Below are 17,790 nucleotides of genomic sequence, written 5' to 3' on the forward strand. Positions count from 1 at the left end.
CCTGATGGAGAATTTATTGTATTTAATTATTTCACTGAGGTAGCAAACATACATACAAGAACAACTCATCTGAATCATTATAACACTGATACACAATGACAATGACTAGCACTAGGTCCATGATGATGTCCAACTTACCACACAATCAAAAATGTTGAAAGACGACTGAAAGTAGATCCTTACCCCCAGAGCATACATTTTGATAGACATCTCAAATATAAATAGACCTAAAAAAGCATATTCTGTTATATCTGAAACAAAACATGGTACACTTCAAATTAGAGTCCTTTCAATTAATCATTCAAGATACAAAAAGTGTTGTCAGGAAATGTTTCCTAGGTGACGAAAAGGACCAAAACTTTTTTTTGTTGACATTTTGAGATAACTATTTTATTGTCAAGAGCTTTAGAAACATTCTTTTTATAAAAATGGTGGCATTAAGAATATATTTAAATTAGAATGAGAGTAACAAATAAATTATCACTATTTTCTAACTTTCAATTGGTATTACTCTATAAATCATTGGTGTATAATATAATGTTTATTACTAAACAGCTGCAAACAATGGTTATGCTTGCCCTGCTTATGCAAAATATGTAGGTCACAGCTGGGACTGCGTAGCCACGGGAAATACTGCATTCTTCATTAATCTTCGGACTCGAAGACAAGCTTTATTATTATTATTACTTAAGACCTTTGATGAGTATAACATTTTTTGTTAATCCATAACCTTATTTCTACATGTCAATTCCTTTTGTAACAACAATTACTTATTGAAAAAAATAGTAGAAACCAAGTAATATGAGTTGGAACACATCAATTTATTGCAAAGTTTTAGCTGACCAATGGAAATAAGTTTCATGTTACTTGTAATTTAGTTAATCCATCAGGTTGTCACAGAAATAAAAACTCATGCCATTGTTATGATGAAAATTAATAGACTAGCTCTAAAAAGTTGACCCTTTAATTAACAAAAACAAATTTTAGGAAGTTAATAAAATTTTTTAATGAAATTCAGAATCAACATTTTTTGTTAGTCATAATTACCATATAGAAATGATACATAAATTATTTTAAGGAATCTAAAAAAAGAAGAGAAAAAATATAGTTACTACTTTTTAAAATCTTCAATTATGTTTCACAAACAAAAATCTTTGGTAATTTTCAGTGCAGTGTATCCCAAATATGTGTCGGAAAAGTTCTCATTTAACTAAGAAATGTAATTCTTTTTAACTATACTTTTTTAAAAGTTTCTATACACAGAATGTTTAGCTACATGTTGTACTTACACAAAAATTGTGTGTGCCAGTCTGGTTGGTTGTAATGTTCTGAAGCTACTGACACAGTGTTCAGAAAAACTAGGACTATGACTATCCAATAAAACAACTGACTTTTGATCAGGCGTCGAATAGAGTAACGTAACCTTTTCTCTGCCTGCCAGAAGGAAGAACACCTGCCATTCATTGGACGCTTTTTTATACTTTTTCCAAATGAATTACCTAATCAGAACAATAAGGAAGAAGTGATTAGTGTTAGCAATTTTTTATAATTTGCATTTTATTAAACACTATTATGTACATCCAGATTTAATCTGTATGTATTTTTAAAAGAACAGAGTTATTAGAGAATAGATTTACACAGAAAATGTATTTTTACTAGAATAGAGTTATACAAAAAAAGGTTTACACTGAGAACATAATACATGGATTAGGAAAAGATATTAACAAAATAGTTCACTGACTACAGAAAAAACAACAACACATTTATGATTCACAATAGTTTATTTAAGGGCCTATTCCCTCACAGAAATACACTCCTATTTACATATGTGTAAGTCTCATGAATATTAATTAATAAAGCTTTTCAAAATTTATCTTCTCAGAAAACCACCCACAAAATTTTCTCTTCAAAATATTTACACTTAAAAATAAATTGGATAAGGTTTATTACAATCTTGAAAAACAAACAAAAAAAGAAAGATCAGCAAATAAAGCTATATCAAGTTAAATTTTTACCTGGCGTCATTGATGCTAGTAAATCATTGTCATTATGTTCATTATCATTTTCATTCTCTTCTGCTTTTAACAGTTTCATTTTCCTTGCTGCTGCCTGCCTTCGAGCTGGGCCATATAAAATATAAAATTCAAATCAAACTAAACTAGAGATACAAAAGATGCTACAAAAACAGGCACTAAACACAACTTTTCCCTGTTCGTAAATCACAGATCTAGTTAATAGTTAAATCAAACCCTAGTGCTAGTTGTATTTTTAGTTTTATAAGTTAAGCCATTTTGAATATATGAAAATTGTTTCCTTAAATTTGAAAGGAATTAACTTACCTTCTATAATTTTCAATTTCTCTTCATCTGTTGTTCTCTCTTCACTCAGTATTACCTCCTCTTCAATAGAGAGAAATATGTGTGTGTGTTTTACACGAATTTACACACAAAAAAAAAAACAATTATCTTCATGCATTTTAAAATTTACTTTTTTGTTACGTGATGATACATAAAGAATTAAATTTTGTTGATAATTTGAAATGAAATATTTAGTTTAAAAAATCTTAATATATATAAACTTTCTAAAAATTTAATTTAGATTAAAAACTGTGCAGTATGAACAAGCAAGTGTTAGATTTCAAATATATATGTAATATCTGCTTAATTTAATTTTCAATCTTTGACTATGGTTAGTTTAAAAAAAAATTTAAGAAACTAGAAAAATAAATAAATCATCAGGTTTGTAAAAAAATTAATATGTCATTTTACATTGCATAAGTTAACAACAAATCTATTAGAGATACACATTTACAATAATGGCAGCATTTAACTGTACACAGCATTGATAATCTCATATTTTTGTTTCTAAAATTTTTTAGATGTAATAGAAAAAAAAATGTCAACATTTTATTAAAACATGCTATCAATATCTTTGTAAAGTTTATTGATGTATTTGTTATACCAGCTTTACAGATCCACTCCAGATATCCATTCAACTCTCTTTCAATTTGTTGCTGCCTGCGAAGTTTAAAAAAGGCTCTGCGGTTTTCTACTCTTTCTCTCTCTTTGGCAAATTCACTGGAATTCAAAAATTATATATAATTATGTACATCAAAACTATCACAGTTTGTAGTTCATTTAGTTTTTAAAACCATTTAAGCATAACCACATTACCATCAACATTTTTAAATACATAATTATTTGCGACAATGTGCTTCACAATGTAGAATCAGAAGACCCAAACTCTGTATCATGACTGGAGATTTCAACAACCACTGCCAAACTATACCCAATACATCTCCTTCCCTACAAGGCAGAGTCAAACACTTCACAAATGCTACACTTAGATCAAACAGGCTTTCAAATGTAAAAGTTTGTTCCCACTTGGATAATCTGACCATACACTTGTACATCTTAAACCTAATTACAAATCTACTCTACAACAAAGAGAATTATAAAAACTGTCAAGATGTGGTCTGAAGAGGAAACATTAAGAGGATGCATTGAAATTATAAACTGGGATATCTTCATTCTAACAAAACCAATACAGGTTTATGGGAATAATAAGCCCTGTATTAGCCAAAACATCAAACATATTATTAATGAAAATAAAAGAAATTACAAAGCCAACAACCAAGAATTTATACATGCTAGAAAATGCACTGAACAAAGCAATAATTGAGGGGTAAAAAGAATACAAAGAAATCCTTGAGAATTTCTTTCATAATAACAGCTCAACAGCATGCTGGGATGAATTAAAGAAAATAACAGGCTATGCCTCAAAACAAGAACAACTATCAGCGGAGGATGAGAAGAAATTAGCCAATGAGCTAAATGACTTCAATGCCCATTTCACAAAAAAAGTTTGTTTTGGCATATAAAAAAGTGTTCAAAACTCTAAGCAAGGAAAAACAAGAACCCCACGTCAATTTTGTAATTGAAGATGAAGGGACTTTACTAGAAGGGTAAATGTGACAAAAGCTTCTGGACCCAATAAATAAAGTGGAAAGTTGGTGAAGTTATGTGTGTAACAAATATCTTTATCTTCTCCCACCTCTTGTAAGAGCCCATCTCTTTGACGTTATGACAAAGTAAAGAGAGAGAATGGTGTCAAAAAAAGTTAGAATACAGTAGCAGGGGTAGCAAATTATTAACAAGCAAAGCACATGTCTTAGTCTCTCCACAGAGTTAGGTTGTAGAGCCAACAACTTTTTTTTTGTTGTTGTTTTTTAACACTAAGTGAAGAACTAGTGGTCCAGGAAGGTGACAAGGTCTCTTTCTGTTACTTACAGTTAGAGAGAGTGTTACGTGATAACCACAACAAATAACCTTCTTTATCCGTAAGTCTAGGAGCTAATTAGTTCAAAATAATAAAAAAACAAATGTATATCTTACCCACTAAGCACACCTAAAACTAGATTGAGCATGAAGAATGAGCCCAGTATAATGAGGGGAATGAAGTATAAAAAGTTGAAAGTACTTCCTAATGCATCATTTGTCTGTGGAACACAAAAAGGAAAGGTAATAGTCTTAGAAAATAAGATATTACAAAATATATGCAAAACGACAATAATTTGTTTTTTAAATATATAATTTTTATTTTTAAAAATTTTCTTAGGCTAATTTTTTTTTTTTCAATTACAACTTATACACTATTACAACATAAGAGAATAGTTAGATACACAGAACATACCACTGACACATGTACTCACGTAATACATGACATTGGTCCATCCTTCCATTGTTATACACTGAAACACAGTCAGCATGGCATATCCAATATTATCAAAACTTGTTATTCCAGCGTTGGGCCCACGCCAGCCACCTAAACATGTAGATATATTCGCCTGACATCGAAATCCATGGCTGTCAGACTGGAAGCTACAAGGTCGTATATCTTCTTCATCCCCCGTATCTATGTCATCTGGAAAATAAATTAAATGAAGAATCAAAACGTAAGCAATACATGCAAAATTATGAACGTTTAATAAATCTTAGCATGAGCTAAAATAAAAATCTAAGCAAAAGCTAAAATATACATCTAAACAAAAGCTAAAATATAAATCTAAGCAAAAGCTAAAATATACATCTAAACAAAAGCTAAAATATAAATCTAAGAAAAAGCTAAAATATAAATCTAAGCAAAAGCTAAAATGTAGATCTATTTAGAAAGTTAAACTTTAAAAAAAAAAATCATGAATCTAATGATAACCCAAAATCTAGGCTGAAATATAAGTCTCATCAAGAAAGTGCTTTACAAAGTTTCATCAATAAACAAATTGTTTTAAAAGAAATATCTAACTAAAATAAGTATAGTTGTTTTTGAAATCTAGAAGTTAAAGAAGGAAGCTGTAATTTTCACCAACTCTAATTGGTTCATGAATATGATATGCTGCCAAGCACTATCAAACACCTTTACTAAGACTAAGACTAAGACTGATTTATTGATCCTTACGGAAATTTGTTGTGATTACAAGGACTCTTACACTTTCCAAAAACAATTTCAAGTACCCATTTTAGGCGAGAGGACTCAATTTCTAGAATAAAGAGGATCCCAAACTCTAAAAAAGTTTCAAACTTCTTCTTCTTCTTCTAGCCAGCTATATTACTGCTGAGCTGTGAGCTCTTTTGCAGACTGTGCCAAGGAAAAAAAATTGTGCTGTATTCTTCAGTTGTTCAGCACTGCCGTACAGGGTGTTGGTTATGTTGGGCTGTAGTGGAAGTAGGGTCTGCCTAAGGTGGATTAGGGAGGGGCATTCAAAGAGGATATGGTTTACGGTTTCAAAGGGGTGGGCGCAGTGTCTGCCAAAGGGGAGTTGTGTGAAGTTTATTAGTTTCAAACTTAAAAACCACTAAGACATGACAGAAAAACTCTCAGAGCACGAGGTCTAGCAAAGAGAGCAAAGGTTGACTTACCCTCACTACGTGTTCGTGTTGTTTTCTTAAAGCAAGCGTTGTGGAATATTCCAACATAAAACTCCAAGCCAATGATGGCAAAGATGACAATGGCAAAGAGCACAAGAAGACAAACTTGTAACAGTGGAGCCATAGCTCGAATAATAGACTTCAGAACTACCTGGAGACCTGAGAACAAATTTGACATCGACTTGTAAGATTAAACTAAAAAATATTAATTGATATTGGCCTAATGAAAGAAGCATGCAAAGTAGTATATGATGATAACTTAATAAATAAAGCATATCAGGCAAACTAAGTTTTCACATTTAAAAAAAATATTGTAATCATAACTAATTTTGAAAAGAAATGAAAACCACCATATTATAAAAACTTATATATATATATAAAGTACTTACTTTTTCTAATGTTTTGTAAAACTAAACCCTGCACCTCGTTTAATATATATATATATTAAATTAGGAGCAGAATGTAGTTCTAGAAATCCATTCATTTAATTTTTTTTTTATTAAACATTGGATTTCAAAAATTAAATTAGTATTCTATATTTTAAGTATGTTAAATAAATACAAACATCAAGAACTTCTTAGAAGATTGGAATTAAAAAGCAAAGAAAAAATTTTTCTTTTAAAAGGCCTACTATTTAAATATTGTAATTTAATATAATTTCAAACCAAACTAAATGTACTCTTTAAAAATCTGCCTTACATTTCTTTCAGTACACGCTGTAAATCAGGGAATAATAATTATTTTAAAATTTAAAAAAATAATCTTACTGGGAATTCCAGAGACCAGCTTTAGAGGCCGAAGAACACGAACTGCACGCAGAGTGCGCAGATCGAATGTACCAGCATCGCCAGAAGAAGCAAAAATTGTAATAAAACTGTAAAGGGTAGAAATAATTCAAATATATATAGTTCAAGTTTAACAAAAGTGTAAAGAATTGTGTTATCTATAAATACATAACCATTCTAATAAATATAGATGATATATCACATACCCAGTAACTACTACTATGAAATCCATGACGTTCCAAATATTTCTTAAATAAGATTTCTTGTGTAAACAAAAGCCTAAGGCTACTATCTTGAGAAAAGCTTCTACACAGAAAATTCCTAGAAAATAGACTTCTGTACCATCCTAGAAAATTAAAGAAAAGAAAATTTAATGTATATAGGAGACATCTGTTGAACTCATTTTTTTTTTACCATTTTCTTTTAATTCAGAAAACTGAAAATATAAATAAAATATGGTGATTTGGGAAATAAGAAAATAATTATCATAAAACAACTTTTATTGCATAAACCCAAAACTTTTCATACATAAAGAACAAAGTTACTTATCAATCGAGTAAAAATTATGTGATTAATATTGTAACCTGTGATTAATATTGTAACCTATCACATAATAATAGCCAACCAGAAGATGTAAAAGAATTGTCCCGTGTTGGCAGGTGTTAATAAACTATTTTATTTTAATGACATAAAGTAAGTCAAGTAAAGCACTCCATTCAGACCCTGCGATCTATGGGGCAGATGATATGGTCATCTGCTTCTTTGGCCCATGGTTAACGAGGTTGTCATGTGGCCAGCGCAATGACCAACCGCCTTATTTTCCAACTAATCTCAGAAACCCATTAGAGCTGGGTGGACTCAGAGGCCCCCCTAAAGATCCCGAAATTGAAAAACCCAGTCTTTGTCAGGATTTGAACCTCTTTAGGTATGGAATCCAAGCGATTTACCACTCAGCCACAGCACCTCCATTAAGACATAAAACTGAAGTATATGTAAGCATGGGCATGGTTTATAGTTGGAACGATGTCGCCCACACAGCAGTTCCCCCTTATGTGACCAAAGGAACGGAATATCCGATACAGTTTGGGATCAGTAGCACAGCAGGCTCTGCCAGGCTGTAGCACAGTGTACCACAATCTGTCTAAGGGTCACCAGGTGAGTACACTAGGTAACTTGAATCTGTGGAGGTGAGCAAGGGTGATTGTCGTACTGGTGTTGTGACATCATATCATCACCAACCAATAAAGACCTAAAAATAAAGTCGATGTTAACCGCCCCATGCTTTCATGGCTCTTCTAATCTTAAGATGAATATATCTTAAGAAGCTCTCAAACAAATAATTTGAATCAGGTTTATTGCACCACTGATTAATCTGACAGTATTTAAATTACCTAACAAATTGGATCAAAAAGAATTCTATCCCAGTGTAATCTGATTAAGCACATATGATTGTAAAACATTACCTAGATCTAATTAGGTTGAAAATACAACTAGCAGCATGATTTTTCTTTCTTTTTGGTTTTTAAAGATTGTTTTAAGAAAGATTTGATTTGTCTAGACATTGAAATAATAGTTAGATAAATGAAATGATCCAAACTCACCAGCTGCAATGCAAGAGGAGTCTTGTCTTTGGATGGCAAGTGTTCCTCTAGTGCCAGGACAATACAGTTGGCTATGATAGTTAGTAGCACCATATACTCGAAGGGTGTAATTCAGGTTAAGGAAATGAATGTAGCATTACCATTGTATAAAACATATATATATAAATATTTGTTAGCATGAACTGAACCCACATGTTGAGTATAATCGTTCAATAACAGATTAATCACACCACAACAGTTAGTATCACTGTAACAGTTACTACACAAAACAATGACAATTACAATAGAAAATTTAGGAGACACACATGGTTGCAGACACTAAAACCTGTATTGACAACTATTTAGACAAGACATTATATGCAATCTTTAACTGCAGGTCTAGTTTGTACAGGAAACCAGTGAAGCAAAAAACAGCAACATTACTAAACAATCTCTTTATCAACCATCCAAAAATTTACCATTACCAAATCAATCATTCAATACATCATCATTACCAATTCTTATCAACTATCCAACAACTTTTATTAGTTTATCAACCATCAAAAAATTGAAACGTTGAACACCATTGAAAAAAACAAGACCAATTTTTTTAGCATGTAAAATTTATTTCTTGAAAAAAATCAATTATATAATCTTAGATTTGAAAATGCAATAATAGTAAAATAAAAGATCTTAGATATCACAGGGTTGTTTTTTTTCTTGGTTGGTGGGAGGTATGTGTCATTGTTATTGTTTATTATATTCTTATTTGTTAAACTGTCCAGACTATCCAGTACAAATTTTACATAATAACCATATTCAAGTACATTAACATAATTTTAACATTCAACATATTCTTACATAAATATTGACAAAATCAGTAATAATGAATAATAAGGTAGTGTCTTGGGGTATGGAGAAAGAGTGCAGTATTTTATAGGGCTAAACATCTGAAGTCAATATCAGACATTCTGCACCTGTCTTTGAGAGTAACTTTTGTTTTGGAAAGTAATAATAACAATAATGGTACTGGTGATTACTTTATAACTTTACATTAAAAGAAAAAATGCTGTACAATATTCCACTTTATTAGCAATATAGACAATTTTAAACAATCTATTGAATGAGCCCTATATAAACATTTTATAGCAAAGATGGTCACAATAAAGATAAATTTGTTTAAAATATATGTTTAATCTTCATTTTTCTTTTGGGAGTTGGGGTTAATAGGCAGATGGTGATTCATTAATTAGACAGAATCCCTCAACCATGTTTTGGAAGACCATCTAGAATCTAGATGCTTAGGGGAAAATGTCAATAAAATAATAAAAGTCCCTTAAAAACTAACTAGAATTAAGAATAACATATATATATATATATATATATATATATATATATATATATATATATATATATATATATATATATATATATATATATACAATATATAATATAAATTAAAGAGCTTAAGTTTTATAAAAAGTGATAAATTCCTTTATTTTATACCTTAAACAGCTGTAAATAAAAGAAAGGTAGAATGTTTATTTTGGTGAAAACTGTGTAAAGTTTACTCAAATTCTTTTGTCACTATAATTCTTTATATGCATTTCAGAATTAATTCAATATAAATTAGTACAGTATAATCAAATCTTCATTGATCCACACTGAGGAGCTTTCTAATGGTTTTACTTGGCTTTGAAAAGTCTTTGAACAAAGCATCCACATATTTAACCACATCTGCAAGAAAAAGTTAAAGAGAGTTACAAATGTTTTCAATTAATTTTTAATTTATCTCCAAAGTTGAGCTCAACAAGAAGACAGGATTTTTTTTAAAAGACATTTCATTTGGATAGCTGTGTTAAGAGTTCTACATTACGTGTATAATGAAGATACAGTTTTATTGATTCTTGAGTACCAGGAAATAATTTGAGATTTTTTTGACAAATTTGAATACATTTGCATTTTAAGATCTATTTTTTTTTACAGTGTTATAAAATAAACCTCTATAAGTTTCTCATTTTCGATGTGTGTAAAATAAGTCCCATTTATACATCTTTCAGTTTACAATAAAAGTCTAGTTTATTTACATGTTTAGACTTAAAAAACTTTTATTGCAAGAGCCTAATAAAAAAAAGGCAAAATCTTTAGAAATCTAGGGAATAATTTCAAAAAAAAAAAACAAAAAAAAAAACAAGCTTAACAAATGACAACTCTGGGCGTGTCATGCCTATGAAGAGAATTGCTAAATATGTTTCTGTTATGTCTGAAATTCACACTTTTATTGATGGCTTATTTTCCTGTGACCTAAAATGGACCTGTTTACTTGTTATCCAAACTCAATATCCTGAGATTTTTTTTTCAAGGACAGGACACAATTTATTATGCATTTATTTTAACTTGCCAACAAGTTGTTCTATTTTGACATGGTCTTCCAACACATGACCAATACTTTTTTTATTCACAAAAGTTAGAAATAAGCCATAAAAAGTTCTTTTAAAATACCCACAGTTAAAGAGTTTGCTTTATGCTAATGTGCTACGGGCTTGGTAGTTGGTAACCCATTAATTCCATTATTGATACAATTTTAGTTTTGCTATATTAGCTTTAGAATAGCGATGCATAAGACTCACCTTTTAAAATCCATCAAATACTCACATAATACTAATACAACACACATATATGCTAAATACAGCAAAACTTTAAGAACAAATCCAACCTATGAAAAATAAAATTATAAGCCTAATTATAGACAAGAAAAAAAAATATAAAAAATATATATATATTCACATTTGAAAAAATAATTAAGAAAAAAAAAGAAGAAATGAATTGAATAAGACTTGAGATAACTATGATTTCATTAGGCAGGCATGATTCTTTACTAAGCTCTATTTAAGACATCAACAACAGTTTAGTGTTGTTATAAAATTATTTGACAAGAAGGACAAACCCTGGTTGCTCTTGACTTTAAAAACAATTAAGTTATCTTCAATCCTATATCAATAACAACAACAAAAATTGACTTTTTAAATTCTAAAATTTCTTACCCATATTATTTTGGATGCTGCTAGGAAGGCTTTCAGTAATTTTCCAGGAACTCAGCTGGTTTGAACTAAAATTGAACAGTTTAAAAAAAAGATTATTTGTGTAAAGGATTTTCATTTCATTATCTGAGACTAAATATTTCAAATTGAAAACATATCCAGTATGAACTGCTTGATCTCTGTATCAGTGGCTAAACATTATTTTCAGAGTATTTTATAGAACGTTACATTGTGTCTGTTGTAATTTTTATAGTTAGACTTCTCTTTTTAAAATAATATAATGCAACATTGCATCGGTTGTGATAACCTGTTTTGAGATTATCATGAAAAAGATTAAAATAGCAAGGTAGCAAGTATTGATTCCTGCTATAACACAATCTTTCAAATATTGAAAAATCTAGAAATCCTAGAAACACTTCTTAAAGGGCACATTAGGTTCACAAACACTTACAAATTCAAACTAATTATTTTAATATAACTTTTCTTTGTGAATTTAAGCATTCCAATGACAAATCAAGCAAGATATGATATATAATTTGCTTTAGCTATAAAAAGTAAGTTTCTTACATTGTACTTCAGCTTTGCTTATCCTTGTCTACAACTGAGCCCCTTTCACTAATTAGAATTACAAGACATTTTGCTGCCATGTAATTAGGGAGGTCTCTTTAAGGTCTTACGTCGGCCCATGATCAGATTAACAGTTGACAACCTACTTGAAAACACAGCATTTAATACTAAATTTTACAAAACGAGATCAGAATATTCAGATGCTTCATTAAGGCTAAGAAAATTTATTTTAAAAAAATGTATAAGAAGCCCCAGTACTGTAGAAGGTGTGCAAACACCTGAAACAACATGAACATAAGATTTAATATATAATGGTGTCCACAGTGGCATAGCTAGAGATTTGGGAGGCTTGAGGGGCTTGACTGTTTTAGGGGTCCATGCATTTTGACATTCAACATCATGACATGAGATTATGTACTTGATAATGTATTTTAGTCTAAATTTCAATTGGTACAGTTATAAGTAAAATTAACAAAACAAAATTGTTAAGACTTTTAATGAATAAATAATACCATTGTTTATTGGCCAGATAAAGCACATATGACAAATCTCAATTCATATCACCTCGCGTAATTTGTGCAGCAAAGGCATCTATAACACCATCTAGATCAATGCTGTCTAGTATTTTTGACTCCATGTGAATAGCAAGATTACATGACAGTGGCATAATATTTAATCTAAAAAAAAATTAGGACATTCATTTAGACCCCCCCCCCTCAAGTGGGGCACAGGGGGACTTTAAAATTCGGACTACCCCTCACCCAACCTAAGCTACACCACGAGTTATCCAATCTGTCACAGCACCCTAACAGAAAAATTCAAGGGACAGAGAGATGAATAAAATTAACACAAGTTATCTAATCTGTCACAGCACCCTAACGGAAAAATTCAAGGGACAGAGAGATGAATAAAATTAACGTGTACGAGTTATCTAATCTGTCACAGCACCCTAACGGAAAAATTCAAGGGACAGAGAGATGAATGAAATTAACATGAGTTACCCAATCTGTCACAGCACTCTAACGGAAAAATTCAAGGGACAGAGAGATGAATAAAATTAACACGAGTTATAATGCAATCTGTCACAGCACCCTAACGGAAAAATTCAAGAACAGAGAGATGAATGAAATTAACATGAGTTACCCAATCTGTCACAGCACCCTAATGGAAAAATTCAAGGGACATAGAGATACATAAAATTAACACTTTTAGATTTTCTTCAGCATTAATTTTGAAAAGTATTTCAATATAATTACAACTAGTTAGATATAAAAAATAAATCATTGTACATCTTATTGAGTTCGCACATTGATATTTTTTTATAAATAATAGATCTTACTTACCAAGCAAAGTTCTATCATAACATGGTGATATATTTTTGTAAGCCATTGTTATAATAATCCAAATGAAGGATTTATATCCATGTCACTGAATTGGCAAATATCCGATTGTTTATTTTGAGCACAATAATAGCAGGTAGTAGGTATCCTGTATGTCATACTGACTGTAATCCTTTAACACTTCATTAATTAATACAGAGCTACACACAAAGCAGAAATTTTAAAAAATTTAAGTGAATATGGACAAAAATACTACACTGCTTCTTACCATTCTAATCATTCTAATTGTATCATTGTTGAAAGCAACAGATCATTTATGATATTTCATTGATCTTAAGGCTAGCATATTTGCTCACACTTAAAGAGATTAGGTTCAAGCATATTTTAAAAATATCTATACTATAAAGTAGAAAGTAAGCGTATGTATGTATGTATGTTCCGCATAGAAATCAAAACCGTTTGACCAATCTTGATAAAACTTGGCAGAAATGTTCCTTGCTTACTAACTGGAACCGTAACGTATGTATTGTAGCCCTAAAAAAAACTTAAGACCCTAAAAAAAAATTGCCCAACTCTATGAAAGTATTACTATTTCATGGATCTAGGCCATCTTTACCATGTTTAGATCGAAAGGATCTAGATATCAAATTTTTAAAACTACAGTTTGCACAGATAGCTTTTTACTTTGACACATGAAAATACAAAATACTGTCTATTGGTTTCATTATTTACTAAAATTAACCTTCAAATTTTGTGTTTAAAAGCATTTTTACATAAATTTGTTCCACATATCTGCAAATTTAGAATTCCTGATGTAATTCTTTCATTAGACTAGACCGAAATGTTACACATCTCTCTATTCCTAGGTCTAATTCAACTCTAAGATGATAGAACTTCTTTTTTTCATTATCATGGATCTAGACTAGAAATAATAAGTCACTAGATCTAGATTGCCAGCTGCCTCCTGGTCTTGCTCTTGTGCTTGTCACAGTATGAGTATGTGCACTGGACTATCTTGTAACAAATCTTGTTCATACCTTGTCAGGCCTGTCTGTTGCCATCCTTATTTCTAGTCAACTAAGATTCTAGGATCAAGACTCTAGCTAGATCTAGATCTAGACCAGGGTCGGCAACCTGCGGATTGCGAGCCACATGCGGCTCTTTGGATGTTAAGAGGCGGCTCTTTAGCGCAAATACTATTTATTTTATCGAATAAACATTTTAAAATCATTCTGATTCAATTCTATCTCTCAGCTACTTATAATTACTTGATTTTCAGCACACCCCTCTGCCATATTTTGAAATGTAACATATTTGCAGGTGGAAGATATTCAACTTTCTTCTGCCTTATCAATTGATTATCGATAAAAGTCTTGTGAGATAAAAACAGCACATGTTGACCTTTTTGTCAGATATGTCTTCCCAAGATCCAAAAGAAGAACTTCTAGGATTGCTAATGCTCTCATGACAAACTAGAGGAGAAGGTATAGCTAATGTCGTGCAAAAATACCTTGAAGACAATATAATAAATATAAATAATATAGTTTCAATAGCAACTGATGGAGCCCGAAGTATGACAAAAAAAAAAAAAAGGGGCAACTACAATTCTTTGGTGCAAAATAACCCACAAAATTCTCAGGTTTCACTGCATAATACACCAAGAAGAGCTCTGTGTCCAAACATTTCCGGCGGAAATAGTTGAGGTCATGAATTTGGTAATCAATATTTTAACAGCATCTTGTCAAAAGCACTCTACCATCGTCTGTTTAAAGAATTGTTAACAAAATGGAGACTCAATATTCTGACCTCCTTCTTTACAATTAAGTGCAATGACTTTCCAAACGTAAGGTGTTGAAACGTTTTGCTTTGTGCTTGAATGAGTTAAAAAACAAAAAAAAATTTTTAAATGATAAAGGCATTATTCACCCTGAATTACAGAACAACAAATGGTTGCTTAAGCCTTTTACTTTTTGGTGAATATAACAACGAAATTAAATGAGCTGAATCTAAAACTGCAAGGAAAGGGATACCCCAGTCTATGCTTTGGTAGAAGGTCTTGAAATGTATGTAATGCCACAAAAGAGGACAACTTTAAAAGAAATGCCGCCAGATCAGGCACTTATATTCGACGCATGGAATAGTCTTCCAGAATGCTACAGTCAAAAAGTTAGCATTTGGAAGGCTGACTATCGTCTGATCGGCATATTCGTGCGAGCAAGCGTTCTCTTGCATGAATATAATTAAAAGTAAAGTAAGAAGCCAACTGAAAACCTAGAGTCGTGTTTGAAACTAAAAACAAGCAAAATTTATCCAAACTTTTAAAAAACCATGCAAAGCAATAGTTACCAGTGAATTAGTTTGAACAGGTTAGTGTTGTATGTAAATGTTTAATTGTTTAAATTTTATACTTAAATAATAAGTAATTATTATATGTATATATAATTTGTTGTGTAAAAGACTATTATAAATTGATATTTTTTTTATGAATAAATAGATTCATTTCTATTAATAAAAAAACTTTATTTATGCGAGTACTATTTTTATTGTTTGGGAAAAAAAATTGTGTCTCTTTAAAAACGTTGAAATTTTGTAAATTGTCATTTTTGACTCTTCCGACTCAAAAGGTTGCTGACCCCTGATCTAGACTAGACTTAGTCACTCAAGAAATATATTTCTATAAGACACTATATTCATATTGTACTCTGTAGGCCTATATAAAAAATTAAGGTAAACATTTAGATTAAATCTAGAACAATCTAGATCTAAGACTTGACTATATAAATGACTTAATAATATTAATAGATCTAAATCTAGAATTCTAGTTTCTATCTAGACTCTATAATTTTAAAATATAGATCTAGAATATAGATTAGATCTAGAATCCAGATCAAGAGTACTGAGACGACAGAGTCCAGAGTAGTCTACACTGACTATTAGGAGTATTGACTTACAAGACTTATTGACACTATCATGACTATAACTGCTGTGTCATAGCCAGATCTAGATTCTAAATTGACTAGATCTAGATCTATATAATATATTTTGTGTGTGGGACTGCCGCTGATCGTTATTTTCTATTCAGTTTCCATGATATTAATGATAATTCCGAATGATTCCGAATGCATTACCGACGACACGACAGAGGAAAGCTCTCAATATAATCTAGCTCTAGCTAGTCTAGAATCTAGATCTAGTAATGCGGTGCAAATTGTAACAAAAAAAATAATACTTGAGGTCCTAAATAATATTTTATCTAAATCCAGCTACAAATGCAAAGCACTCATAACACATTTAGCGAATAAATATTTTCATTTTTGATCTCGCTATTCGAATTATAATAATTATATGTCTTTGCAAAGACAGGAAATTGCGTCATAATCAACAATCCGTTGAAAAATCGTTACCTAGGCTAACCTTTAAAAATAGCGTATAGATAGGCCTACACATGTACTACAAATCTATTCCCTAGTGTGTAGCCCATTCTACGAGACAAAAAATAATAATTTTAAAATTAAATTAAGTTTGCAGAGCTTCAATATAGATCTATGTACCTCTAATTTTTTTTTTTCCTGTTGACTTTATTTGACTTTATCGGTGACACAATTAAGCTCTACATGCAGAGAAACTCCACTAAAATCAACTAGGCATATAAGAAGAAAAAAAAAAGGTATATCCTATCACTGACTATATCAGGCCTATATTTATGCATATAGGTTATAATAAATTACAGACGTTAAATACATTCGCAAGTGAGGATTACGTCCTATACGCATATCCATATTATGATAATCTATAGTTGTGGGAAAGGCAATTTAAGACTAATTTAAATTATGTCTATTATAGTATTATAGGCCTGTACGTAGGCCTGTATAGTAAAGATAACGATCAGTGATTCCCAAAGTGATATAAATATAGACTCCAATATGGGTCTACGACAAAATTAACTTATTCGCCACGCAATCGATGGAGCGTATAATACCTTTAATTGTTGGGCGCCACAGTGGATTTAATTTATTAACCATTTTTTTAAATGTCCCGAGTATTGTGCATGAATAGGCTATATATCTCTTCAATCTTTTATTAACGTTAGTTAATCGAATTTAAAGCAACGCGTTGAATATAGCAGTGATATTTATACAACCTAGATCGGCCCGTGGGCCACATTAACGAAAAGAAAAAAATAATAAATTGACAACTTTGCTAATAATTGCTGCCAGTCCGCTGTGACATCCAACCATAATTATTTTTTTTACACTTTTCTTCGAAGTTTTACATTTAGAGTTAGCTTTTTGTTTTCTCCCAGTTCATTTAACGCACACAATTTGGTACAAAACCACTTGCGTTAAATTACGTTGATACCATATAAGATGTTAATTCCAAATAAATGATGCAAAAACGATGCCCTGGTTTGCAGCAGACATATTGTAATAACTTAAGTGAGGCAACTCAACGAGGACATAGCTAGCTGACGTTTATTTACACTGAGACATGACAAACACAAAGGGCATCTGCCTTGAGTACAGCATCTCCATATTGGCTCTCTACTTGGGCGG

The 17,790-nt window shown here is 30.9% G+C and overlaps 1 protein-coding gene and 1 long non-coding RNA gene across 7 annotated transcripts in view; both read right to left on the reverse strand.

The window, feature by feature from the left end:
* Positions 1 to 8,825, reverse strand: part of LOC106059778 (voltage-dependent calcium channel type A subunit alpha-1-like) — a 62,079-nt gene extending 53,254 nt beyond the window's left edge. For all 3 annotated transcript variants that reach the window (XM_056041204.1, XM_056041205.1, XM_056041203.1), the window contains exons 1-11: positions 8,311 to 8,825; positions 6,916 to 7,055; positions 6,692 to 6,798; positions 5,916 to 6,083; positions 4,712 to 4,923; positions 4,395 to 4,498; positions 2,962 to 3,077; positions 2,340 to 2,399; positions 2,016 to 2,120; positions 1,290 to 1,499; positions 139 to 251 (exon numbers count right to left, since the gene is read on the reverse strand). In XM_056041204.1, coding sequence (XP_055897179.1) covers positions 139 to 251; positions 1,290 to 1,499; positions 2,016 to 2,120; positions 2,340 to 2,399; positions 2,962 to 3,077; positions 4,395 to 4,498; positions 4,712 to 4,923; positions 5,916 to 6,083; positions 6,692 to 6,798; positions 6,916 to 7,055; positions 8,311 to 8,403 — 1,428 coding nt within the window. In that variant the 5' untranslated portion in view covers positions 8,404 to 8,825. The remainder of the gene's footprint in view (positions 1 to 138; positions 252 to 1,289; positions 1,500 to 2,015; positions 2,121 to 2,339; positions 2,400 to 2,961; positions 3,078 to 4,394; positions 4,499 to 4,711; positions 4,924 to 5,915; positions 6,084 to 6,691; positions 6,799 to 6,915; positions 7,056 to 8,310) is intronic.
* Positions 8,826 to 9,743: 918 nt separating this feature from the next.
* Positions 9,744 to 16,632, reverse strand: LOC106066261 (uncharacterized). 4 transcript variants are annotated; one of them, XR_001217509.2, is made up of 6 exons: positions 16,467 to 16,632; positions 13,241 to 13,437; positions 11,898 to 12,039; positions 11,334 to 11,398; positions 10,920 to 11,005; positions 9,744 to 10,026 (listed from the first exon to the last, which is right to left on the reverse strand). It is a non-coding gene; the product is annotated as an uncharacterized LOC106066261 (long non-coding RNA). The 4 variants fall into 4 exon arrangements; XR_008779592.1 differs by having other exon boundaries at positions 11,898 to 12,042; XR_008779593.1 differs by lacking the exon at positions 16,467 to 16,632 and adding an exon at positions 16,189 to 16,446 and having other exon boundaries at positions 11,898 to 12,042.
* Positions 16,633 to 17,790: the final 1,158 nt, after the last annotated feature.

This window comes from Biomphalaria glabrata, chromosome 9 (assembly GCF_947242115.1).
Source record: "Biomphalaria glabrata chromosome 9, xgBioGlab47.1, whole genome shotgun sequence".
NCBI lineage: Eukaryota > Metazoa > Mollusca > Gastropoda > Planorbidae > Biomphalaria > Biomphalaria glabrata.